Source organism: Planococcus citri, chromosome 1 (assembly GCF_950023065.1).
Source record: "Planococcus citri chromosome 1, ihPlaCitr1.1, whole genome shotgun sequence".
NCBI lineage: Eukaryota > Metazoa > Arthropoda > Insecta > Hemiptera > Pseudococcidae > Planococcus > Planococcus citri.
Window position 1 is genome coordinate 88,266,306 of NC_088677.1, and position 27,019 is coordinate 88,293,324.

Below are 27,019 nucleotides of genomic sequence, written 5' to 3' on the forward strand. Positions count from 1 at the left end.
TACTATTTAATTGATCCAGCCCGCCCAGCCATCTGCGTACATAAGCCATCTCTTCGACTCTACACTTCGTTCTTTGTCGTCATCTTCTTTCAATTCCACTCTCGTTCTCGCCGCCGCCACCGCCGCCGCCGCGGCGAGCTTTTGTTAGCTTATACTTACAACTGTCAAGCAGCTTTTGGAAAGCCACCACGTTCGAGCTGCTTCGTCGTCGTCGTCGTGAAGGGATGTGGAGCAGCCGAACCGCTCCCCCGCACCCCGACTAATTATAACCTTAGCACGAGGTAGTTGGAAATCGTTCGACTGATTAACGAGAACAACTACCCGAAAGCTTTATACCTAACAATTGAAATGGTAAGTACGCAGCTTTCAGCCTATACATCCGACCGCCACTACTCATCGTTCATCGTGTAATTATATCTCGTACTTTCATCTTTTTACACACGGGTATCGTCTCGTATATGGCATAAGTACAGCTCAATTTAACTGTACCTTACGGTTAATATACCTACCTCGTTTAGACTCAGCCATTTCGAATTATTTACGTTTTCTGGCTGCTGCAGTTGAAAAAGCCGAACTAGCAGAACAAACGGCAGCATGACACGTGGACCTACGTTCATGTTTCGCGTTAAATGACCCATGATTGGCTGATCTCTACAAAGTTTGAAGAATTTGAACCATTTCAATGATTACGCTACTAAAAACGCTCGAAATTGGTTCCTTATCGTATAATTTTTTTTCAAAGTTGGAAATATTTCGAAAAAGTAAAAAAAAATATAGTTTCAACTTATTTTTTTTTGTTTTTTTACCTTTTTGTACAAAAACCGTCAAAAAATGTCTGGCATGGCACTACATTCAATTTTTTGGTCTTCAACAAAATTCAAAATAAAATTACAAATCAAAAATAAATTTTCAAAGTAGGTACCACTTTATAAAAATTTAAGATTGGACGTCTTATGTTCCATCAGTCTGATTAAAATTTTGATAGTGCCTAACACCTGGCTATAGTCAATTACCAAAGAGTTACCAGTAATTTACCAAAAAATTACCAATAATTTATTCAAGAATTGCCAGAGATTTACCGAAGAATTGCTAGTGTTTTACCCAAGAATTACCAATAATTTACCAAAAAATTACCAATATTTTACCAAAAAATTACTAGTACATTCACCAAAAAATTACCACTGAATGGAAAAAAAAGTCAAGCAAGTAGTTTCACTCAAACAACAGCAAACCAGATTGCTCATCAGTTGCTCATAAATGGAAAGACAAATGGTAGAATTAAAAGCAAGAAAATTATTCATAATCAAGCAGAGGAAAGGAATAACTTGTCATCACCATTCACATACTCTAAGGGCACAGCAGCTATACGCTCAGCCAAAAATCAAAAAGCAGCAGGTGTTGATAAAATGTATGTGGAGCAGATAAAGCATTTTGGGCCAAACACTGTCACATGGATCCAGGAATTGTACAACACCTGTGTAGAAACATCAAAAATACATCGATCATTGAGACAGGCCCATGTCATTGCTATCCAGAAGCCAGGCAAAGACCTAAATGACCCTAAAAGTTACCGCCCTATATCGTTAATATGTCACCTATATAAGATATTTCAGCGAGTGGTCCTAAATCGAGTAGCTGAGCATATTGACAAGAACCTAATCAGTCAGCAGGCAGGTTTCAGACCTGGGAAATCTTGTACTGGTCAGGTCCTGAGTTTAACACAGCACATTGATGATGGTTTTGAACAGCGCAAGGTCACTGGTGCTGTGTTTGTGGACCTCACTGCAGCATTTGACACAGTGTGCCATCGGTTACTTCGGTACGAGATTTATGAACTGACCAGGGACTACAAATTAAAGGCGGTTTTCCAAAAAGCGATAAGTCAAAAATTATGATTTCGAGATAAATGATGTTTTTAGTGCCCATTCCAAGGCGCGATGCACTTGGAGTATGCCACCTATCCTGCATGTTGTATTGGATCTACCTCAACACATACATGTTGGTTTCGTGGTGTAACTCAAGTTTGCAGCGCTTCTGCGGCAGAAAAAGTAAACTGACTTATCGCCTTTTGGAAAAACAATTTTTCACGTTTTCATTTATACGATAGAACCAGTGTTGCAAATCGATGTAAGTCAACTCTAATTCACAATACAAAAGTATATGACCAAAAAAATTGATTACAAAAAATTTTACCCGTATTTTAAACAAAAATTAAGTACCTATTACAACACTATAAATTGAAAAAAAAGATTTTTGATTTAAAAAATATCTTACCACTATTTTGGCAATAAATTTACAAAAAAAAGTTTTTTGATTGAAAAAAAAATTTTTTACCTCCATTTTGGCGATAAAATTGACAAAAATTAAGTATTTATCTGCAGCACTATCATTTTAAAAAAATGTATCTGGATTTTGGCAATAAAATAAAAACGAAAATTAAGTACCTATTACAGTACTATCTATTAAAAAAACCATATTCTCAGCTCTATTTTGGCTATAAAAGTAACGAAAACGAAGTAATCATGACTTATTGTGTTTTGGAAAAATGATTGCAATCCGCAACTTACAGAAAAGCTGGATTGTGCGTAGATAAATAGGTATTTTGGGTAGGTTAGGCATTAAATAGGTGAGATACGACCTATAGAACACAATGGCGTGAAAAACTCAATTTTCAAAAAAGTTGACTTATCCACTTTTGGAAAACCGCCCTTCAAATTTACAGAAATCATCACAACACTGCTTAAAAACCAGAGGTTCTATGTGACTTTAGATGGAAAGAACAGCACTTGGAGAAGGCAAAAGAATGGCTTACCGCAGGGAAGTGTCCTGTCACCCATCCTTTTTAATATCTACACCAATGACTAACCAATTGGAGGACCTGCACATCGCTTCCTTTATGCAGACAACTTGGTGCTCATAGCACAGTGTGGCACATTTGTAGAGGTGGAAGACACACTGAATCAGGCAACAGAAGAGCTTGACGAATACTATAAAGCCAACCACCTCAGATCAAATCCATCCAAGACAGAAACTTGTTTGTTCCACCTGCAAAACTGTGAGGCCAAGAGACAGCTCAACATCTAATGGGGAAACACTGCACTGAATCACAATGACCACCCCAAATATCTAGGAGTGACATGGATAGATCACTCAACTACTGGCAACACTGTGAAAAAACTAAAATGAAAGTGGCTGCTAGAACAAAATCCGATCCGAAAGCTGGTAGGTAGTAGATGTGGAGCTAAACCACTGGTCGTGCGCACATCAGCACTAGCGCTGTGTTACTCAGTTGCAGAATATGCTTGCCCAGCATGGGGGATGATCAGCACATGCTAAAAAAGTAGATGTGCCTTTGAATGAAGCCTGCCAATTGGTGACAGGATGCCTCAGACCAACTCCACTCACAGCTCTGCATTGTCTCACAGGGATTGCACTACCAGAAGTGCGTGCAGAAAAAACTAAAGCAACACTCAACCCCCTACACCCCATGCATGGCTACAATGAATTACAAGAGAGCAGACTAAAATCTAGACACAGTTTCCTGAGAACAGTGAATGAATTGAGTGCTCCTGTCGAAGTTGAACGCTGTCAAATCTGGAACACAGCATCAAGTAGCAATACGATGAGCGAATCATTGCCCCAAGGCAACCAACTGAAGTACAGCCTCCATGGAAAACGCTGAACAGAATTAGAAGTGGAACAACACGCCCAAAATCCAACCTACACAGATGGCACTTGGCTGATGACGATCTGTGTGAATGTGGCGAGGTACAAGATGACAGACAGCTTTTCAGGTGTTGCTTATATGGTGACTTCAATGCAGACAAACTGGACTGAACAATTGATGACTAGTGGATGAAGTTCCTCGAGTATTGGGACAATAAGGGAATTTAGATACTTAGTATTGCAGACCAGACAAGAGAAAAAAACCAGTAATTTAGCAAAAAAAAATTGCCAGTAATTTACCAAAAATTACCAGTAATTAACCAGCAAACTACTAGAAATTTACCAAAAAATTAACAAAAATTTACCAAAAAGTTACCAGAAATTCACCAACAAGTTACCAAAAATCTATTTAGGAATGACCAGTATTTTACACAAGAATTACCTACCAATAATTTACCAAAAAAACTACCAGAAATTTACCAGAAAATTACCAGTAATTAACCAAAAAATTACCAAAAATTTGTTTTAGAATTTCCAGTGATTTACCCAAGAAATGCTTGTATTTTACCCAAGATTTACCAACAATTTACAAAAAATTTACCAATATTTTACTGAAAAATCACTAGTAAATTCACCAAAAAATTACCAGAAATTTACCAAAAAATCACCAGTAATTTATCAAAAAAACCAACATTAATTTACCAAAAATTACCAGTAATTAACCAAGAAATTACCAGAAATTTACCAAAAAAATTACCAGAAATTCACCAAAAAATTACCAATAATTTATTTAGGAATGACTAGTATTTCACACAAGAATTACCAATAATTGACCAGAAAATTACCAGTAATTTACCAAAAAATTACCAATAATTTACCCAAGAAACTACCAGAAAATTACCCTAAGTTCTCCACAGACTATCACACTTTGTTTTCGATCAGAAAGTTCACAATATTACTATTGTTAACATCCATTTTTCATGATAAGGAGGATTGAAATTACGTTTTCAACACAGATTTTTCAATGATCACCAACGTACTTTCCATAAAATTCGATTTCCAATCGGAGAAAACAAATTGAAATATTATTTTAACGAATCGAAGACGATATCCTCCTACCTTACCTACCCTACAGAAAATCGAGTTACCATCAATTTCAACGCTTTTTCAAACTTTTCACCGACAATTTTAAACAAATTTAGTAATCTATCTTTGCTCGAGTACACAAAGGAACCCCAATACCTAAATAAAATTCGTAATTTTAGCAATTTTACAAAATTCATAACTATAATATTATTTCCAAACTTTCTCTGTACCTACTTTTGATATTTCAAACAATCGTTTGAAAAACCTACACGCGCGTTTCATCTTCTTTTCAAAAGCATTCGTAAATTTCGTAGCGAAATGTAAATACCCGCCTAATTGAACAAGAAAAAAAATCCCATCAGCCTACCCGAACAGATACATATTTCAAACATTTGAAAATTTAGGCGGTACATTACAAAAGAATGAAAATTTTATTCGGAGGAAAAATTTTACAAAAGTTAAATTTATGCTAGGTATGCAAATTTTAATATCGCGTACGTATTTAAATTCATCGACACACACATACTTACCTACTTCTATTCTAAAAACATTATTACTTCATTTTACTATTACTTCGCATCCTTTCTTCCTTAAATGAGAAAATATTCCACTGTATACGATGTAGAATAAGTAATGGCTAGCTGCTAGCTTCATCGCTAAATTACCAATTAAAAACAGTTTTTTACCCTTATGAGAAATTCAAAACAGTTCTCTTCTTCCCCATCCCCATTATACAATATCTCCCTTTGGGTAGAAATTTTACGTACCAAGCTGCGTCGATCGTTTTGCAGCTACTTTATTATTTCGTATAGACGTAAATACGCAATATGCTAACAGTAATATTTTTATTTTAACCAGCACATAATCACTCCATTAATGGACGGTGAACGAAGCCAGTACAAAAATAAATTCAAGCAGTCGTGTGACTTGATCAATTCATTATTAAACAATCAACATGAAAGGAACTCGAATCTCAGCGAAAAAAAGTAGGTACGTATTCAAGGGTGGCGCCTCTGAAGCTGAAAATCCAAGGGGAAAAATCTGGGCCTCAAGACCAAAGTGGAGCAGAGTTAATGGGACCTTAAAGTTGAATAATTATCGAAAAAAGGGCATTTTTCAAACTTGAACACTCTAATCGCAGGGTAAAATTTCTGAAATGGTCCCAAGAAGATACAACTCGAGTTTTTACATACCACCGAGCAATTTCCACCTCGATTCGAGACCACTTTTGGTTGCCTGCGGGAGCTCAAAAGTTGGAAAATCAAAACAACTTTTGACCTCCTTGTTAGGGAGTAATAATGATCTCAAATGGAGCCTAAAATGGTTCTAAGGAACGTAAAAACTCAAAATGCACTTTTTTAAGGACGTCTCAGAAATTTTTTTCGCAATTAAGGAGTTTCGGTAACAAAAAACGCAGTTTTTATTTGAAAATTACCCAACATTGAGACCCCACAGGTCAACCTGCTTTCGGTCTTGTGGCCCTGAATTTTTTCTGGTTATTTTCAACTCAAAAAAAAAACCACTCTTATGAGTTTCGAAGCCTTCTTGGTACTGGCGTATAATTTAAACATATAAGAACAATACAAAGCTTACAAATATCTAATAGACTTTTATCACATTTCATACTCGTACGAATTCGGCAACGAAAATGTGTCACTTGGTTATCAAAAATTTTCTAGTTCAAATGTCAAATCCACATAAACGTCAGTGTATGCATACGTTACGCAGCTACAATAATAAGTAAGTATCTCAACTTCTCTAAACACAAACACAATACATTATACGATCGTGTCAACGTATATACGAGTACGAGTAGGTACGTACAATATCCTATGATATTTCAAACCAAACGCATACCATAATTTATACATAACACACTTATACTTGTACTATTCACAACACTAAAACGTCTATACACAAATATATATACGACGTATTTGTACAGCTAGCGAGTACCTCTACCTATATTCGTACACTTGATAATTTTAGAACAACGACATTCGAAGTCGAAGCGGCGCGGTGTGCCTTTGCAAATGACGATGAACGATATGTCAGCCATTTTCATACCATTTCAGCTTTTCAGCGTGAATGGAGAAAGGACGGAAGGACGAGAAAACACAACGAGGCTGTATATCAACTACACAACGGTGTACTTCCAGTTTGCACAGTGTAGGTAGGTAAGGTACGTTTATAATAAAATACACTAAGGTACTCGTATAGTACTCGTACCTAGAGCTATACACAGAATGGCACATATGTACGTACGATACGTCTCGTCTTTAAATTCACGCCGCGAGGTATTCCGTTAATGAATCAAATTAACCGTATAACGATCGAATAACTGAGCCTTTTCTATTTCGCAACCGAGAGAAGCTTGGCAAATAACGCGCCATATATACGTTCGCACAATTTTAAACACATTCGCTGTACCATCCACCAACCAAGTACGAATAAAATTTACTGGTAAGGTTACCTCGAAGATGATTCCCTTGCGAGCAAGTAAGAGAATTCATTTCAATTCAGCCTTTTCTTTACGCTTCATTAAAAAATACACGTCTCGAACAGTCAAACACGTTGTTCGTAGGCTTAAGTAAAGTACGAGTAAATCATTGAATGTTTTTCGCAACTTAAATTTCAACCGTTCGTGAATGATTGTTTTACCTATAGCTCATTTCTACTAACATCTTAATCATCACGAAAAGTTGATTATTCACCGAAAAAGTTTGCAAGGATCGTCGACCGTATATAATGGACGAATAAATTCAACGGTGAAAAAATGACAAAATGTGGCCGTCATTTCCTGCGATTTGAATTCTTCGTCCACTATATACGGTCGACGGCAGGGATCTACTTCATTTTTAGTTTCAAATATATAGAATAGGTTTACCTACTCCTGTATTCAAAATATAAGGTAAAGGGTGCGCAGAAATATAGTGAACCCCAAAGAAGTTTTCTGCTAAATGATTCGGTTGATCACAGCGAATGATAATAATGATAGCACATAATTGGTTGTTAGACTGAGGTCATAACATTCCACCAATCATCCTGTATAAGGTCTTTTGATATCAACTTGATCAAAATAAATAAATAAAAACTAAAAAAATCATATTTTACTTCATCTTTCCCTTCACTTCTTGCCTTCTATGTGGCCTTGGCCTGTTAGCTTTTCCAGGTTGTCTGGTCTCACAATATGTCTGAAATAGCGTAATATCCGTCTCTTGATGAGTGTGCTAAGTCTCTCCTTTACTCCCAATTGTTTGAGAATTGATGTGTTTGTTCTTTTCTGGATCCACAATATCCTTAGCATGCATGTGTAGCAGTACATTTCAAATGCATCGATTTTGTCTTGATCTGCCTTGCATATACTGTCCAGCATTCTAACGCATACAAGAAGATGGAAAAGACTAGCGTTTTTACAATTCTGAGTTTTTTTACCTTCGTGATGTCGTGGCTTTTCCAGAACTGATTGAGCTTTCCCACCGCTGTCTTTGCTATGGCCAACCTTCTCCTGATTTCTCCAGATGAACCTCCCTGATTTGTTATCAATGAACCAAGGTACACAAAGTCCTGTACTACCATCAATGCCATCAATCTCCAAAATTTCAGGTCTGTTCATGAGCTTCCTATTGATAATCATTACTTTAGTTTTATCTTTGTAGACTTTCAGACCTGCCTCATTGCTGGCCTTTTCTATCATCTGGATCATTTCCCTCAGCTCATCTGATGCCTCTGCAAGCAAGATGGTGATATCTGCATGCCATTTGGACCAGTCACTCACAAAGAGGGCGCTAGTGTGCCCATTTTGCTAGCTTTTTCAGATGAGGCTTTTCTTATCAATCATATTCTACACCAAAATTTTAGTTTTATGAGTTAAAAATGAAAATATGATACCAACATAATTAATATGCATTAAGTATGCAATAATAATCGTAAAAATTATGTAAATCAAATCATTTTTCCAGTTTTAACCCTTGGAATTAACACTTTTGTAAACGCTGATAAGAAAAGCCCAATCTGTTCACTAGCACCCTCTTTGTGAGAGACCGGTCCAAATAGGTTTGATATTTTCTTTCCTCCAATTGTGACTTCTTTTTCCCAATTCTCTAGGGCCATTCTCATTACCCATTCTACATATGCATTGAAGAAAATCGGACTGAGTATGCACTCTTGTCTCATTCCTTTTGCAGCATGGAAATGATTGATGAGCTCTCCTTTTACTCTCACCTGCGCCACATTGTCCTCAATTCCTCATACAACCTTTTCATGAGATTGACTAGGTGTGGTTAAGATGTGATATACATGTTATTTATATACTTGCATATTTTTAAGCAATTTTATAAAATGATGTATAAAGGTGCATTAGGAAGTTACTCTGTATTCTTATAGAATAAATCTTATTATGCAGTCCACAAAGTTATCAATATTTTCATGGTCCTCTATGAACCAGATAAAATCAGTTGCAATGTCCAAATCTGCGGACAGATACAGCAATCCTACTAATGATGACAATAATGATGTCTTTCTCAATAATGACATTTTAACCGACGATGATGGTACAAGCAGCTCCTTGACTTTGACTTCAACAAACACAAATAATAGAAACGTATTGAACATCTTGCTCAGCAATCTTTGACATTTTAACCGACGATGATGGTACAAGCAGCTCCTTGACTTTGACTTCAACAAACACAAATAATAGAAACGTATTGAACATCTTGCTCAGCAATCTTCAAAATCTTGGCATTGGTTCAGTTATATGAGTACCAATACCAGAAATCATCGATGCGGAACTACGCACAATCGCACATACACAACTTCAAAATCAAATTTGATGAGGTCACCAGAAATTTATTAACACAGTCTGGTAAAGATGATAACATTGAAGATATTTGATGATTGATCTAACTTCAATGCAGAATATCAAAATATAAGAAATTCGCTAATTCAGAAAAAACATGACCATCTTGAAGATTTAAAATTACCAAACCTCAATATACCCGAATTTAATGGAGATGATAAAGATTGGCTAAATTTCCAAAATGTCTACATAAAGAACATCCACAATAACACCAAGGTTCCACCTAAGAGAAAACACGGTTATTTGTCAACTCTATTAAAAGAAGAAGCACGCGATTTAATTAAAAATTTAACCATCTCCAAATGGAATAATGAAAAGGTGTGGAACATCATCTTGTCGCATTACAATGATCCAAAAAAGCAGTTGTCGGCGCATTTGAAATCTCTCAATGTACACTTGCTGATGGATCACAAAAAAGTTACGTTGAAAACATTAATTGTGAATTATCAACAACATTACGCTGCGCTTTCATCAATCATTGAAGAAAACCAGAATGAACCCAACTTTGATTCTGTTAGTCAAATTTTGTTTTCCATCTTCATTGAAAAAATTCTGTAGATATCAACTACGAAAAGACTGGGAAAAAGAAAGCTCCAATTCAAAAAAGTTTCATACGTTTGGCGAATTTCTAAATTACACGAATCAAAGAGCTGATGCGTCTGAAAGAGCTTTGACACCTAACCATCAATCATCACCAAATGTTGTGGCTGGTGGAAGACGCTTTGTTGCAACAGTTACGGATGGCACAACACCACCACGAACACAACTGTATTAATATTGACAGATCATTATATTCAAAAGTGCAATAAGTTTTTGGATCTACCACCTGAGCAACGAAATACCTTCATTTGTAAACAACGGCTCTGCGCAAGGAGTTTTCAACAAAAGTGGATGCTTTTCATCAAAAGGTAATTTGATTCTTGTAATCTTCCACCAACTTCAAGTAAACCTTGATTATCCAAGAAAGGATTCAATTGTGTAAGAGTACTAGGTGTGCTGGTGCACTGAGCTTTTTGAGGTTTTGCCACAGGGTCTTCCACTTAATATTGTCAAATGCCTTCTCATAATCAATCGAAGCACATGTACACTAGACTGTTGGATTCTTTTGCTTTTTCAATCACTTGGCAAAAAATTTAGGATTTGCTCTCTTGTGCCTCTTCCTGGTACAAAACTCGCTTGTTCTGGTGGGATCTGTGGTAGAAAAAAATTCCATGCCAAATTTGCTAGACTTGCCTTTTTTTAATGAACTCGCAATTTTTGCTGAAATTGCAAATTTGAACATTGAACAATAAGTTTTTTATTTGGAAAAAAAGAGCGAAGCAAGGGCCAAATAAAGTTTTAAAAGTCAACAAACGGACTATTTTTCTACAATTTTTTTCTTCAAAATTCCTGAAAAAATATAAATAAAAATTTGAAAATTTGAAATCTGATTTTGAAAAAGCAGGGTTTTTTAATGAAAAGTGATTAAAAAGCAGGACAACTGCAAGACTTTCAGGACCGTTAGACACCTTGAATTCTGCACACATGGTAGGTACAGTGGAATTTTGTATCATAAACTACTTCGCAATGAAAACTCCAATAAATGTCACCAGAAAAAACACCAAATAAGTAGACGTATAGCAACATTGATATCAACATCAACACCACCAACGAAACTCAAAGGTCATTGTACAACTTCTCTATAATATGTAGTCAACTCTTTGCTACAATTTGAGCACCTACACTTACCAGGTAGGTATGGTATCGCAAAATGAAAAATATAAACATTCAGAATGAGATTTAATATGTTAGTCGAATAATCTGAAATGAAAAGCGGTAACTGTTCGGAAACGCGAGTACAAGTACAATACGAGTCCTCGTAAAGGTATACCGAAAGCTGGCGTTAACATTTATATAATTCATTCGGTACGAAACGATGTAAAAAGAGCTGTTCAAGAATGAAAACGTTTTTCATCGCGAACAACGAATAGTGAACAGGGGAACGGAGAGGGAAATGTTTCTATGGCGTTGAGAGTAGCTCGGTATAATAATACATACTTCAACGAAAGTGAAGTAATTTTTTCAGCAAATATCATCGTGTATTTGTATGTAGCTATACCTGCATTTGCAATAGCGTCATGTCAACCATTCAACATCTCCAACCTCAAATCAAGGGAGAAAAGAGATTGAGTGGGAGTTGAGGATAGAGCTACACGTGATATTAGATATTATTAGACGAGTGTGAGGACTGAGGAATGAGGATACACTGTACACATATGCGAAATGTAAACCCTAATTTCACAGAAAACATGTCAGAATCAAAATGAAATTACTAAAATGAATTTTTTGAATTTTTAACCAACTTCACAATATGCAGCTAGGTTGCAATAATAGCAAACCAGCTATTAGCTCCGTACACCTTTACCGACCTTTCTTTACGCATGAATTAATAGATAACAAGGAAGAAAAGTTCAGTTCTAGCAATGCCATTGATAACTGCGAACTTGGCCGACCGTCAATGGTACGCGAATATGCACGAAGGGCGAAACGAATTAAAAATTACGTCACATCGATGATAGTTTTAGTACTTGTACATATACATAGAATCGGTTACACTTGACACGTACATACTCCTCGTATACATGAGTATAAATTATGAGCCATTTCAATTGTAGCATACGGCTTTGCCACACCATCGGCTAATTGTGGTCATGCTATTTGCATTTATACGTATGATTCGGTCTCATCGTTTATATAGGTACTTCGACAACATCACCGTTCATTGAAGGACCACCTCAAAGTTATACAATTAGAGAAACGCAACACTGCGCCGCGTATATTCCTAGCAACGCAACTCGTTAATCTCAAAACCGCCATAAAACGAATGAACCGTTACTGTACGAGATGAACTTGAATTTGAACTTGAACCAGAAAACATGAAAAAATAAAATAAAAAGTAATCACTGTTGCAAATATGTACGAGTACCCGAACGCATATAATGTAAAACTCTGTATGACGTAAAGTGGCATCCAGCTGATAAAAGAAACTCTCGCGTAGTCGTAACATTCGCAACCATAATGTTGTATTCGCATTCGCACAAACAAGTCGTTTTTAATAATAAAGCTCGACAGTTAATTTATGTAAATGCATTTCACCGTTTTCGATCGACGCAAATTATCATCAAATTAGAAACTACATACGTTCGAAGGTTCAAAGTACCAATACACATCAATACAAATACGATATGCCGATCATTCTAAAATTGGGTAGGTTAGAGGTTGTACACATTATTTTGCAAAGTTGGAATTTTTCACGACAAATCCCCAAAAGTTGTTACCTCGGATGAAAATAATTCCATACTTTTTATCCCACCAGTTGAAGAAATGACAAAATACAAAAAAATTGACGCAGCTGCCCCACCCCCCCTCCCCACAGTTGCAAAAATTACAAAAAATAAGAATAAAAATTAAGGAAAATTTTTAAAAAATATCACATTTCTACATTAGAAATTGTTCTAACCCCCTTTTCATGAAAAAACCTTCATTGGGTACCCAAATGATGTTAGATTTCTTGTATATAGAGCCCCAAAATTTGGAAGATAAAAAGACAGAAAAATTGATGCCTGTAGCAATTTTTAAAAAATGTTTCAATGTATCAAGAAAAATCCTCCCTTGGTCCTTCAAATGACGTTGGTTGTTGGTTCCCTTTCAAAAAAAAATGTAAGATCGATGTCTGTACACACAAATCACCTAGGTGCTTAAAAATTTTTCATCTGTGAGCAGAATAGGTACTTCTAAAGTTGATATTCCATCATTTTTTGTACCCCCCTCCCACCCAAATCACCATAAAGAAACGATTATCGCCTTAACTGTTTAAAAATTCCACTTTTTGTTCCAAAAGTACCGTTTTTTGACTAAGTAGCTAAAGTATAAGATTCTGATTTTGTTTTCTGCCAAAAGCACAAGTCAAAAAGTACCAAAAAGCGTCAATTTTTGGCAAAATAGCCAAAATTTCTCAAAAACCCCATGTTTTGGTCAAAATTGTCAAAAAAATCCCGTTCTTTGTCAAAATTGTAAAAAAAAGTTCATTTTTGGTAAAATTGTCCAGTGGAATTAATTTTTGTTAAGATTTTCAAAACAATCATGTCATGTCCCAAAAATCCACTTCTTTTGTAAAAATTGTCAAAAAAAAATGCCTGTTCTTTGTCAAAATTGTCAGGGGGAATAAACATTTGGCTAAGAAGACGAAAACTTGTAATTTCTTTTTGGCGAAATTCTCAGGAAGTGATTTTTTTAATGAAATAATCAATGATCTAATCTTTGCCAAAATTGATCAGAATTCAGAAATTTATGATTTTTTTGCCAAAATTTCCAAAAAGCATTGATTTTTGCCTTACCTGCCTAAAAAGTATCAAAGATTGTCAAACAATACAAAATTGCTTAAAAGGCTTCTTTGTTTTATCAAATTTTATTCCCCTTCCCCCTCCAATATTTGTCAATTTTTTTCACCATTTTTTATCAATTTTTCGGTATTTTTGAGCCACCAACATAGTCAAGAAAAAATCAAAAACATTGAACAAATTAGTATTTTGTTTTTTGAAATCAATCTCTTAGATTAAAATCAAACTGCCTGTCTCCCAAGCAATAATCTTGGCTAGTTCAACTCACTCAGATATGTACGATAAAACTTGAAAAATCAAAATAACCTACGACAATGAATATAATACATATTTTTCAACAGATCGAATTATTTTTAGAAAGCTAGGAAGGAATCCAGTTCTAGTTTTTCATCGTGGACGTGACGGGGGGGGGGTCGAGTTTCTGATGAAGATGGATCAAATCCAATGATTAGAATTTAAAAAAAAAAAAAAAAAAAAAAAAACATGAAAATATTCATTAATTTTTTTCATTTTTTAGGAAGAGGACAAGTTCTACTTTTTCATCATGTAAAATGAGTAAAAAATATTTAAAAATATTTCCAATGAACATGAGCCAAATTTTAGAATTACATAGAAGGTAAAAAAACAAAAAAAATTTCAATTTGTCGGATTTCTTGTTGGTATATTTTGAGAATTGAGTGGTGAGGGTGGGGTCATTACCCCAGCTGTACGACGAACTAGGATACAATATTTCCAAACGGAATTCTTCTTTATCAGTACCTACAAATTGTTCTGACGCAGTAACCGCTTTTGAAAGAGAGAAAAAAAAGAAAAGAAAACACTGGGAAAGAGGAAAAAGAGACGAATTTTCGCGAAAGAAAAAAATATAGACGTAATGGTACCGTTTTTGAAGAACAAAAAAAAAAAAAAATGTCGGCGCTTCTGAAGTAATGAAAGCTTATCTCGGAAAGGATCCGTTTTAATTTGCTAATTGCCACCGTTAATGATAATTGAAGTCGACCAGACCCTATTCGATTAATGCTACGAGTAGTTTAAAAATGAGTTTGGGTGACTGCGTTTGGATTAAACCTGAAACGACGATCGAGATGAGGTTTTCAGCGTTGTTTGAACTACTAAGTTCGAGTATAATACAATCAGTTCCTACTTTCTAAGTAATATTATGACATTCCGGAGATATTAGTATGTGCTATATATTTCTGCGATATTGATTCTTGGATTGATCATGACAGTAAGGCATGCCAATTAGGAGGACCTGTCAAGAAAAAAAATTAAGCCAAAAGTTGTGAGTTTTTGGAAAAAATGTGGTAGAAAAAAGTTAGAGGGAAATTGTGTAAGCTGGGAAAATATTTAATCAAAGAATTTTCAAAAACCGTGGATTTTTACTTCTTAGCACTTATCAAAGTGGTTTCAGAAAGAAAAGATCTACCCTAGATCACCTCTTCAGTCTCCAAAAAGAAATTAGTTCGGCCTTCCAGAATAAAGAAAGTGTTCTTTCAGTCTTTTTTGATCTTGAAAAGGCATTTGATAAAGCCTGGCGTTATAAAATTCTACAAAAATTACATTCCATTGGAATTAGAGGACATTTGGCTTACTTTATTCAGAATTTCTTAACAAACCGTACTTTTAGAGTGAGAGTTAACATTACATACTCAAAATTTTTTGAAATTGAAAATGGAGTCCCCCAAGGTTCAGTTCTTAGCACAGTCTTATTTACACTTTTGATTGATGACATTTCCAATGTTGTTTCTAGACCCATTTCTCTGAGAATCTCTGCTAATGATATAAACATTTCCTTTCGTTCAAATAATATTCAACTAGCTCTTCAAGTAATCCAAGAAACCCTTGAAAAAATTGAATCATGGGCAGATTCTAATGGTCTAACCTTCTCTGAGTCAAAAACCCACTGTATACTTTTCACCAAAAAAAAAATAAGATTCCTCCAGATCCCATTCTCAACTTCAAAGGGCACTCTTTAGAATTCAAAACCACTACTAAATTTCTTGGCTTAACTTTTGATAGAAAACTAAATTGTACTCCTCATTTCCTAAAAGTAAAATCAGATATCATGAAACGCCTAAATCTGTTGAAAGTAATCAAAAACACCGAGTATAATCCATCTCGCAAACTCCTACTCCACTTGTATAAATCTCTAATTCGCAGTCAAATTGAGCATGGAAGCCCATGTTTTGCAAATATCTCAGATAAAACTTCTAATATCCTAAAAACAATTCAAAATTCAGCCCTAAGGATCTGTTTAGGAGCCCTCTATTCCTCTCCAATAGATAGCCTTTATTGTGAAGCAGCAGAATTACCCCCAGATTTTAGAAGAACTCTCGTAACAAACAAATTCATCTCAAACGCATCCACCAACCCTTCCCATCCACTCCAAAACTTAATTAACCCGCCCAACCCCCAACATTTTGATCATATAGAAGGACCCATTTCTAATTTCATCACAATGTTGAACGATTTTCAAATCAATCCTAAAACACTCATCCAACAACCAATATCATATCCCCTTGGCTCGTCTCAGGCCTCCTCAAGTCAATACACAACTTATCAACTACCCAAAAAATAGCCACTTTCCACTAGTAATAAAACAAAACTATCTAGAACTCTTATCAGAATACAAAAAATTCAATCTCTGCTTTACAGATGGATCGAAAATACCAACACTTCATTCGGGGTATGCCTACTCTATTAATGATAAAATTTCAAATTTTAAAATCCATAACTGCTCTTCAATCTACACTGCCGAACTCGCAGCTATTTTCCACTGCCTCCGTGATATAGGTATTCACTTATGAATCAGAAAATAAGTCTTTCTTAATTCAGAGTGACTCCCTCAGCTCACTAACTGCTATCCAAAATCTATTTTCTGACCACCCCCTAATTCAAAATACCCATAAAACTCTATTTGATTTACAAAATTCAAACTTCTCCATCCAGTTTATGTATGTACCCAGCCATGTTGGAATCACAGTAAATGAAATTGTAGATAAAAATGCAAAATCCGCCACTACTCTTTCTCCTTTCACAATTATCACAGCTGACGACCATAAATCTATCTTCACCCAAAACACACTTAAGAAATGGTAAAACTTTTGGTCCCTCCAAACATCAAACAAGCTCTTTCACCACAAAAAAACTACTCAGCCTTGGAAAAACCTATCTCAACTAAACAGACTCGGAAGAAATCATTATAACTAGATTGAGAATTGGCCACACAAAAATCACCCGCGCAATCACCTTTATGAAAAGACCCCAAAACCCACATGCCAGTTCTGCACGTCAGAACTTATATCTGTCCAACACTTACTATTTCGCTGTCCCTCCTTACATCAGCACAGACTATTCCTACAAATAGATGAATGATCCCTATTCATACCAGACGACCCTTGCGAAATAAAAAAATTCTTAGACCTAATTAAAAAACTTGACCTTAACAACTCGATTTAAATCTCACACGACGGGTGTAACAATCAAGTAATTACAAACACACCCCCCCCCCCCAAAAAAAATTATAAATTCTCAAAAGTTTTACCCCTTGCTTCGCTCAGTCCTCATCATTTCCCTTTTCTTTTCTTCCACCAAAATTAAAGAGTAGAAAAATTGATTTCTCACAACCAAAATAATGTTGTTTACTTGAAATTTTCCAAAAAAAATATAAAGGTCTCTCCAGTGCACTCCATTCCAGTCAAAAATTCCAGAAAGTCCCAACTTCGGCTGAAATATCAAAAAATGTCCTATTTTTTTTTTTTACCGAAAATTCGGAAAAAAATGATTTCTAATTTTGACCAACATTGGTTGTTTGAAAATGAAAAAGATAAATGTCCAGAAGAAATGAAGAATTGTGAATTTTCGAGTCACCTCACTCGGGTCCCAAGAGCAAAAAAATGAACAAAAAACACATTTTTTTCATTTTCAAAGCTCAAATTATTGATTAATGATTACCTAATCACGTTCCAAGTCCAGATACAAACAAGAATTTAAAATTACTTGAAAAAATGGAATCATACTGTAATTTTAGAGTATCTGAACAGATTCCAAAAATTTTCCGCAACTTGTTTACCATCAACTCAACGTACAACACTGTATAGCTACCTATATTATGCTAAATATATCATTATAACGTGGGATAAATTGAATAAATGAATTGTAATTCGTGGTCTATTATTAGGATGGAAAGTTCATTGAGAAAAAAATTACTGCTCCTCGCCGCCCCGCCTTATTAACTGGTTTCAATTTTTTATCGAAGTTTCGATAATTGTTTGTTTATGGAATATGAATAACTGATTATAGCAATTACCAAGTGGGATGAAGTAGTTACCGCGCCGCGAAAACGTGCGATAGGCATGCAGGTGGTGGGAGGGGGGAGGGTGAAGTGCGAAGACTAATCGGAAAAAGTAACCGGGTAATTTTAAACGGTATATTGCTAAAGTGTGCGCGAGCTCGTACTCGTATTTATTATCTTCGTTGGCTAATTCCACTGATTGCTTTTCGTACCAATGATGTAAAACACATAGACTATGAACATCTGGTGGTACATCTACAATCTACATACTTAGTTATCTGACCAGTTAGTTAGATGATACACTGTAGACTACACATTAGATACATTAAATCATAGACGTAGATGCACCACACCGCGCTCTGCTTCCACGTCTGGCTTTTAAAATAGAGAATCGCACACCATAAACGTCGCGAACACAGCGACACAAGGTCGTCGCATCGTCGCCGCCGCCGTCGGCCGTAAAATTCTTCTTTGACCGACAAGTTTTTCCACTTCTCCGTCCATCGTTGGAATTTTTTTTTTCGCATTCGCGCGTTTTAAAGAGTTCGGACACAGATTCGGCCGCGGTGGTTCGTGCTGAAAAAATTCTCCATTTTTTGTTGGTGTTCGCGCGAGTTAAATTAAAATGTTTGCTCGGTTGCATTTATTGATCGTATTGATCAGTGTTGTCGTAGTATGGCCGGTGAAATGCGATTTCGAGATACTCGTGCTGCACACGAACGATATGCATTCGCGATTCGACGAAGTGAACGAAGAAGGGAAACCGTTAGAAAAGCCCGATGAACCAGTTTTCGGAGGGTTTGCCCGGCTGAAGAAAGCTGTAGACGATGCACGTGCTGAAGCCACGGCTCGAGGTATCCCTTCTGTGTTCTTAAACGCCGGTGATACTTTTCAAGGCACGTCGTTCTATTCGATGCTGAAAGACGAAGTCGTCTCCTCACTCATACCATTGGTTGGGATCGAAGCAATGGTAAGATTGGACAACAGACAACTTTGCATACAATCTAAGGACTGCGCATAAAATTATGCTAATTATAGTTCGGCATATGACAATAGAATAATTGCACCCTCCCCCCTTCGATCCTCTGGGACAAGTTTTTCTTAAAAGGGGACATCTTGAAGAAAATTTTTAAAGCAAACCTGACAAAAAAAGTTGGCCTTTTTCATATAATGACTGTCCCTTTGATTGACAGGTCAGAAGCAATCGCAGATTTTGCTTTCCAAAATGGGACTAGCACGAAATTTTTTGAACTGGACTAAGCTAGATCGAAAGAGCTTGCAAAAATCTAATCATCGGTAAAACTTTCAAGTGTTAAAGTGAATTTTTCGATTTTTGGTCAATTTTTGAAATCGAAATTCAAATCAAAAATGAGAAAAAAATCAAAATTTTACCAAATTAACATAGAAAGCTGAGATTTGGGATGAACCCTGTTTTCGACCAACCAAATTGATTGGAAATGATTTCAAACCGTTTTGAGCAGTTCTTCAGCCTCCAGCAGATTTTTGAAATTTGAAATTTCCTAAAAATATCTCGAAATTTACGCTGCATTCCAACTTAAACACGCTATCAAGTCGACTGCTGGTGATTTTAAGTCATTTTGAAGGGCCCAGCGCCTTTTTGAAAATTGCTGGAGCCTCCAGCAGATTTTTGAAACTTGAAGTTTCCGAAAACTACCCTAAAATTCACGCTACACTCTAACTCGAACACGCTATTAAAGCAACTACTGATGATTTCAAGTCATTTTGAAGTCCAGCAACTTCTTGAAAATGACTGGAGCCTCCAGCAGATTTTTGAAACTGAAATTTCCGAAAAATAGCCCAAAAATCAGGCTGCACTCTAACTTGAACACGCTATTGAGTCGACTGGTGATGATTTTAAGTCATTTTGAAGAATCCAGCAACTTTTTGAAAATTACTGGAGCCTCCAAAAAATTTTTCAACGCTCGAAATTTCCATAAAATTTCACCAAACAGAGCTGGAAATCTACACGCTATCAAGTCGATTGCTGGTGATTTCAAGTCATTTTGAGGGGCCCAGCGACTTTTTGAAAATTGCTGGAACCTCCAGCAGATTTTTGAAACTTGAATTTCCGAAAAATACCCCAAAAATTAGGCTGCACTCCAGCTTGCTGGTGATTTCAAGTCATTTTGAAGGATCCAGCAACTTTTTGAAAATTACTGGACCCTCCAGAAAATTTTTCAATGCTCGAAATTTCCATAAAATTTCACCAAACAGAGCTGGAAATCCAAAGTTTATTCTAAACTCCAATTTCAACACTATCAAGTCAGCTGCAGATGATTTCAAGTTATTTTGGAAGCTCCAGCGACTTTTTAAATTCCAAGAGCCTCCAGCAGATATTTTGAAACTTGAAATTTCCGAAAAATACCCCGAAATTCACGCTCCATGCACTCCAACTTAAACACGCTATTAAATTAACTACCGGTGATTTCAAGTCATATTGAACAGTCCAGCAACATTTTGAAAATTACTGGAGCCTCCAGTAGATTTTTCAATGCTCGAAATTTCCATAAAATTTCACCGAACAGAGCTGGAAATCGAAAGTTTACTCGGCACTCTAATTTCAACACTCTATCAAGTCAGCTGCAGGTGAGTTCAAGTTATTTTGGAGGCTCCAGCGACTTTTGGAAAATTCCAAGACCCTCCAGCAGATATTTAGAAACTTGAAATTTCCGAAAAATACCCCAAAATTCACGCTCCATGCGCTCCAACTTAAACACGCTATTAAATCAACTACTGGTGATTTCAAATCATTCTGAAGAGTCCAGGAACATTTTGAAAATCACTGGAGCCTCCAGCAGATTTTTCAGTGCTCAGAAAATTTCACCAAACAGAGTTGGAAATCCAAAGTTTACTCTGCACTCCAATTTCAACACGCTATCAAGTCGACTGCCGGCGAGTTCAAGTTATTTTGGAGGCTCCAGCAACTTTTCGACAATTACTGGAGCCTCCAGCAGATTTTTCAATTCTCGAAATTTCCATAAAATTTCTCCAAGCAGTGCTAGAAATCCAAAGTTTACTCTGCACTCCAATTTCAACACGCTATCAAGTCGACTGCAGGCAAGTTCAAGTTATTTTGGAGGCTCCAGCAACTTTTCAAAAATTCTTGGAGCCTCCAGCAAATTTTTGAAACGTGAAATTTCCGAAAAATATTCCAAAATGCACGCTACACTCCAACTCAAACACGCTACTAAATCGACTACTGCTTAGTTGAAGTAATTTTGAAGGTTCCAGCAACTATTTGAAAATTCTTGGAGCCTCCAGTAGATTTTTGAGACTTGAAGTTTTCACTTTTAAAAAAATCGAAATTCACGCTATCAAGTCAACTGCAGGTAAGTTAAAATTATTTTGGAGGTTCCAGCAACTTTTTGAAAATTACTGGAGCCTCCAGCAGATTTTTCAATGCTCGAAATTTCCATAAAATTTCACCAAACAGAGCTGGAAATCCAAAGTTTACTCTGCACACCAATTTCAACACGCTATCAAGTCGACCGCAGGCGAGTTCCAGTTATTTTGGAGGCTCCAGCGACTTTTCGAAAATTCATGGAGCCTCCAGCAAATTTTTGAAAATTGAAATTTTCATAAAATTTTGTATTGTAGAATTTCGTGAAATTTTGTGGAAATTCTGAGTTTCAAAAATCTACTGGAGGCTCCCAGAATTTTCAAATAGACGCTGGAAGCTTCAATATGACTCAAACTTACCAGTAGTTGACTTGATAATGTGTTTAAGTTGAAGCGCTGCGTGAATTTTAGATTTCCAACTTCATTTTATGACATTTTGTGGATATTTCAATTTTAAAAAATCTGCTGGAGGCTCCAGAACTGCTTAAAACAGTTCGAAACCGTTTTCAATCGATTTGGAAGGCCGAAAACAGGATATACCCCAAATTTAAGCTTTCTAGGTCCATTTGGTAAAATTTTGATTTTTTTCTCCTCATTTTTGGCTTAAATCTTATTTTCACAAATTCGCCAAAAATCGAAAAACTCACTTTAGATCTTTAAATCTTGGCTGATGATAAATTTCTAAATGCTTTTTCGATCTAGCTTCGCCCAGTTGAAAAAATTTCACGTGTGTCCCACGTTGGAAAGCAAAATTCGCAATTTCTGCTGACCTTTTTTTTTAAAAAAAAAGTTGTCCCAGAGGATCGGAAGGGGGTGGAATTATTCCAATTGCCATATCCGTACTAAACTGGTTGCTGCACCACACTTTCTCCTCATCTACCAACTCTCATCATGCATCTGATTTGTTCCTCTCTATCATCAAAATTCATACAGCTGATATTCGCGTAGGTAGAGGTACCATCTTCATCTAGTATCTGTATGTACGTTAGCGAGCTAAACAAGATAATAAAACTACGGTTCGCTATTACTTAACACGGTTTTAGATTTCTTTTTAACGAGCTCGCCCGCGTCGCTCCCTTCGTCGAATACGAGCAACTTTTGCACAGCCAAGAAGATCTTCGTGCCCGATTGTTTTACTTCGCTTCTCGCATCTTAAATACTACGTAACACAATTCCGCAACTCCCATCTACGTAGGTATACGAGTTTAACCAAGTTCGCTTTTTTTTCACCCCCGTTTGTTGTACCCCTCGACGGCGCCTTAGTAGATATTTTTCTCCTCTGGCAATTCGATTTCATCGCCTTTTAACGTATTTTTAATTCGGTCTTTTCGCCGCGCGCTCGCTCGCTCAAACTAGCCGCAGCTTTTTGCTTCTCTGAAATCCGTACACGGTGTAAAATTACCTACTTTTTTCATTTCTTTACTCTTCCTCCGGGCTCCCTCCGTTCGTCATCGTGCTTTTACTTTCCTTAATAGCTTTCGAGATGCGAGCTGCAAGATGAGAAGAAGAAGGAAAAAAACCACCCTACCAAGTCGAAGCTTATCAAACTTTCGTCCCTCGTGTAAATTGCAACAGTCCGTGTTCTTCGCCCTCGCGCTAATCGAAATTACACTGAAACGATTCCCCTCCACTATTTACACCTCTCGCTCTCTCATCGTGTTCTACTATCAATCGACGGACGTTCCAATTCCCACGTCATTTGCTGGCGCAAAATCGCAATTCCGGTACACTTGCGTTCGTGCTGCTTTTTTTTTTTACTCTTCAATTTTTCTCTTTCATCGTTTTCGATAGTTTTTATCATTTCTTATCAATTTTTACGCTCTATTAATAGTACGACGACGTATATCACTCCGTAATAGTACAGATAAATGCTAAAAATGTTTCGTTGAACGAGCAATAGTAATTGACACCTTCGATAATTTCGTTTATAAGGTTCTCTGCTTTCGCAGGACACTCGTCGGTTAAATCAACGACTATTCAGCAAGACTCTCACTTCATTTGACTTTCACTTCCCCCTCCACCACAACCCAAGAAAATCCTATCAAACCCTTCTTTCCCCTCCTCCAGGGGAAAAATCTCAAATTTAAAAAAAAACTGATAACAAATCAGGTCAGAATGACTGGTAAATTTCAAAAATGACTAAAAACATGGGGAAAAATGAAACTTTTTTCGCAATTTTAGCAAAAACTGGACTTTTTGGCCACTTTGACAAAATACCAGCCCTTTTGAAGCAGAACTTTTCAATTATTATCCGAATCAAAGTTCGGGGGGGGGCGGCATCAGATCACAATTTTAGTAACTTTGAAAAAATCTTGAGAAAACGAGGGGAAAATACTTACTAAAAATTCTGCATGAAGAAAAAGAGAATACGAGAGATGAAAAAATTTCAAAGTTTTTGATTGAAAACGTAAAAAAATGCCTGTTAAGATATCGGAAAGTGATTTTTGAAAGTTTGACTCAATTTTAGCGATTCATGGCGTAAAACATTGCCTATCCAATATCCATGTTGAAACATGACTTTTTGGCTATTTGGAGGAAAACGCGATGCTTCTAGCAGAAAATAATTTCTAACTTCCAACTTGAAGAAGGTGAGAGGGGAAGCAGACGGAAATTAATTCGAGTCAATTTAAAAAAAAAATCGAAAAATTCCAAAGCTTTATAACGTGAAGAAAAAACACAAGGTGCTCAAAAGGTAAGACATGCTAAGGCATTAAAAAACAGGACGTTCGGCAAAAAATGTTTCAAATATTTCAATTTGAGAGAGGGAAGATTGAAAATTTATTAAAACAAAAATTTATTAAAGTTGAAATTTTTCGTTTTTAAAAAGTCCTTGAAAAAACGAGAAAAAAATCTCAAAAATGAATGGAAAATAACAAAAAAAGTCACTGAAAAAAAAAACAGAAAAATGGACTTCTTTCGTTATTTTATGAAAAAAGAACAATTTTTTTCAATATTCCGACAGAAAAGATCGAAGCACGTCTAGATAGTTTTGGCATGCAGCAGAAGTTTTTCAAATAATTTTGCCAAAAAACAGGACTCTTGAATATTTTTAGCTATGGTAAACTTCCTCTGCAATTTACCTACTAAAAAAAAAATTAGCAGTTTCTGGCAATTTCAGCAAAAAATAGTTGGTACGACTTGTCGATAATTTTGAAAACCTCAACAGGACTTTTTTTTGGAATTTTAGCAAAAAAGTAAAACTTCTTCTTGACAAAAAAATAAGACCTTGTGGTAATTTTGGCAAAAAACAGAACATTTGAGAAAATTTTGGCCGTCCCCCTCCCCCCAAAAACACTATTTTTTGCATTAAAAACAAAAATCACAAAAGAAATGCTCAAGATTTAGTCAATAAGCACGACTTCTTTATGGAAATTTAGACAAAAACAAGTATTGATAATTTTGAAAACAAACTTGGCTTTTTTGGGGAATTTCGGCAAAGAATGCATAACTTTTTCTCAATTGAAATAAAAAAAGTAAGGCTTGAGTTGATTTTGACAATGAAACAGAATGTTTGAGAAAATTTTATCAAAAAATGGAACTTTTTTTGACGATTTTGGACAAAAAAACTACATATACTATTTGAAGCAATTCCCCCCCCCCCTTACTCGAAAAAACGAGGACTTTCTCCGGCAATTTATAAATGTGACTTCTATTTTGAAAATTTTCGAAAAAAAGTAGCAATATCAACTTTTTGAAAATTTAACGATAAAAATAGAATCTGAAGCAATTTCGGGAAAAAATGTGCTTTTGATGCAATTTCCCTCCCCTCCTCCCCCAAATAAAAAAACAAGACTTTTTCGGCAGTTTTAGCAAAAAAGTACCTAATAACTATAATACTTTCTGGAGATTTTCAAGTAAAAAAGAACTTTTCAGACAATTTTGGAAAAAAAACTGTGCTTTTGATGCAATTTTTCTCCCCCCCTCCCAAAAACTGGACCTTTTCGGAACTTTTGGCAAAAAAGTAATATTATACTATCTGGAAATTTTCAAGGAAAAAAGGACTTTTTTTGGCAGTTTTGGCAAAAAAAACTTTTTTGGCAGTTCTGGCAAAAAAGTGGATAATATTATACTTTTTGCAAATTTTCAGGGAAAAAAGAACTTTTCAGCCAATTTTGGCGAAAAACAGTGCTTTTGATGCAATTTCCCTATCCCCTCCCCCCAAAAAAACAGGACCTTTTTGGCACTTTTGGCAAAAAAATTATATTATACTACATATCTGGAAATTTTCAAAGAAAAAAGGACTTTTTGGCAGTTTTGGCAAAAAAAAACTTTTTTGGCAGTTTTGGCCAAAAAAAAACTTTTTTGGCAGTTCTGGCAAAAAAGTAGATAATATTATACTTTCTGGAAATTTTCAGGGAAAAAAGAACTTTTCAGACAATTTTGGAAAAAAACGGTGCTTTTGATGCAATGCCACTCCCCCCCCCCCCAAAAAAACAGGACTTTTTTGGCACTTTTGGCAAAAAAGAAATTTTATACTATCTGGAAATTTTCAAGGAAAAAAGTACATTTTGGCAGTTCTGGCAAAAAAGTAGATAATATTATACACTTTCTGGAAATTTTCAGGGAAAGAAGAACTTTTCAGACAAAAAAATGTGCTTTTGATGCAATCCCCCCCCAAAAGCAGGACCTTTTTGGCACTTTTAGCAAAAAAGTAGATAATATTATATTATCTGGAAATTTTCAAGGAAAAAAGGACTTTTTGGCAGTTTCGGTAAAAAAAACTTTTTGGCAGTTCTGGCAAAAAAGTAGATAATATTCTTTCTGGAAACTTTCAGGAAAAAAAGAACTTTTCAGGCAATTTTGGAAGAAAAAACTGTGCTTTTAATGCAATTTCCCTTCCCCCTCCCCCAGAAAAACTCAGAACCTTTTTGGCAGTTTTGCCAAAAAATGGATTTGAAAGCCAATTTTTCCAACAAAAAAAAATAAACGGACTTCTTCGGCAACAAAATACTAAGAGAACTTTTTCCGTGCTTCAACTTTTAACCAAAAAACACAATTTTCTTGGCAATTTTGGCAGCAAAGCAGTACCTACTTCTTGAGAATATTGACAAAAAGGTAGATTTCTCTGGTAGTTTCAGCAAAAAAGGTAGGACTTCAAGGTAAGTTAAGCAAAATACACTACTTTACAATCCATGACTTTCTTGGCAAAATAAGCGTCCCTATAAGTATGAAGTTAAAGAATTTGGAAACTTGATTTTCACGGTTAATGGGGTCATGGTCAATCCAAATGATCAACATTAAAAGTAAAATGTTGATCAGTTGACCTCTGCTGATTTCAAAATTTTGAACTTTCAGTTCTCCTACGATATAATATGTACCTTCAAAATAGATTATATTGAATTTCTGATGGAGTTACTATCAACTAAAATATGAATC

The 27,019-nt window shown here is 35.8% G+C and overlaps 2 protein-coding genes across 5 annotated transcripts in view; one reads left to right on the forward strand and one right to left on the reverse strand.

Annotated features, from left to right (window-relative positions):
* rsh (radish) overlaps nucleotides 1–27,019 on the reverse strand; it is a 780,520-nt gene that overhangs the window by 512,295 nt on the left and 241,206 nt on the right. The gene's annotated exons all lie outside the window — the stretch shown is intronic.
* LOC135839925 (snake venom 5'-nucleotidase-like) overlaps nucleotides 18,486–27,019 on the forward strand; it is a 37,226-nt gene continuing 28,692 nt past the window's right edge. Inside the window, exon 1 of the mRNA XM_065356199.1 lies at nucleotides 18,486–19,253. Within this exon, the coding sequence (XP_065212271.1) occupies nucleotides 18,909–19,253 (345 nt within the window). The 5' untranslated portion in view covers nucleotides 18,486–18,908. The remainder of the gene's footprint in view (nucleotides 19,254–27,019) is intronic.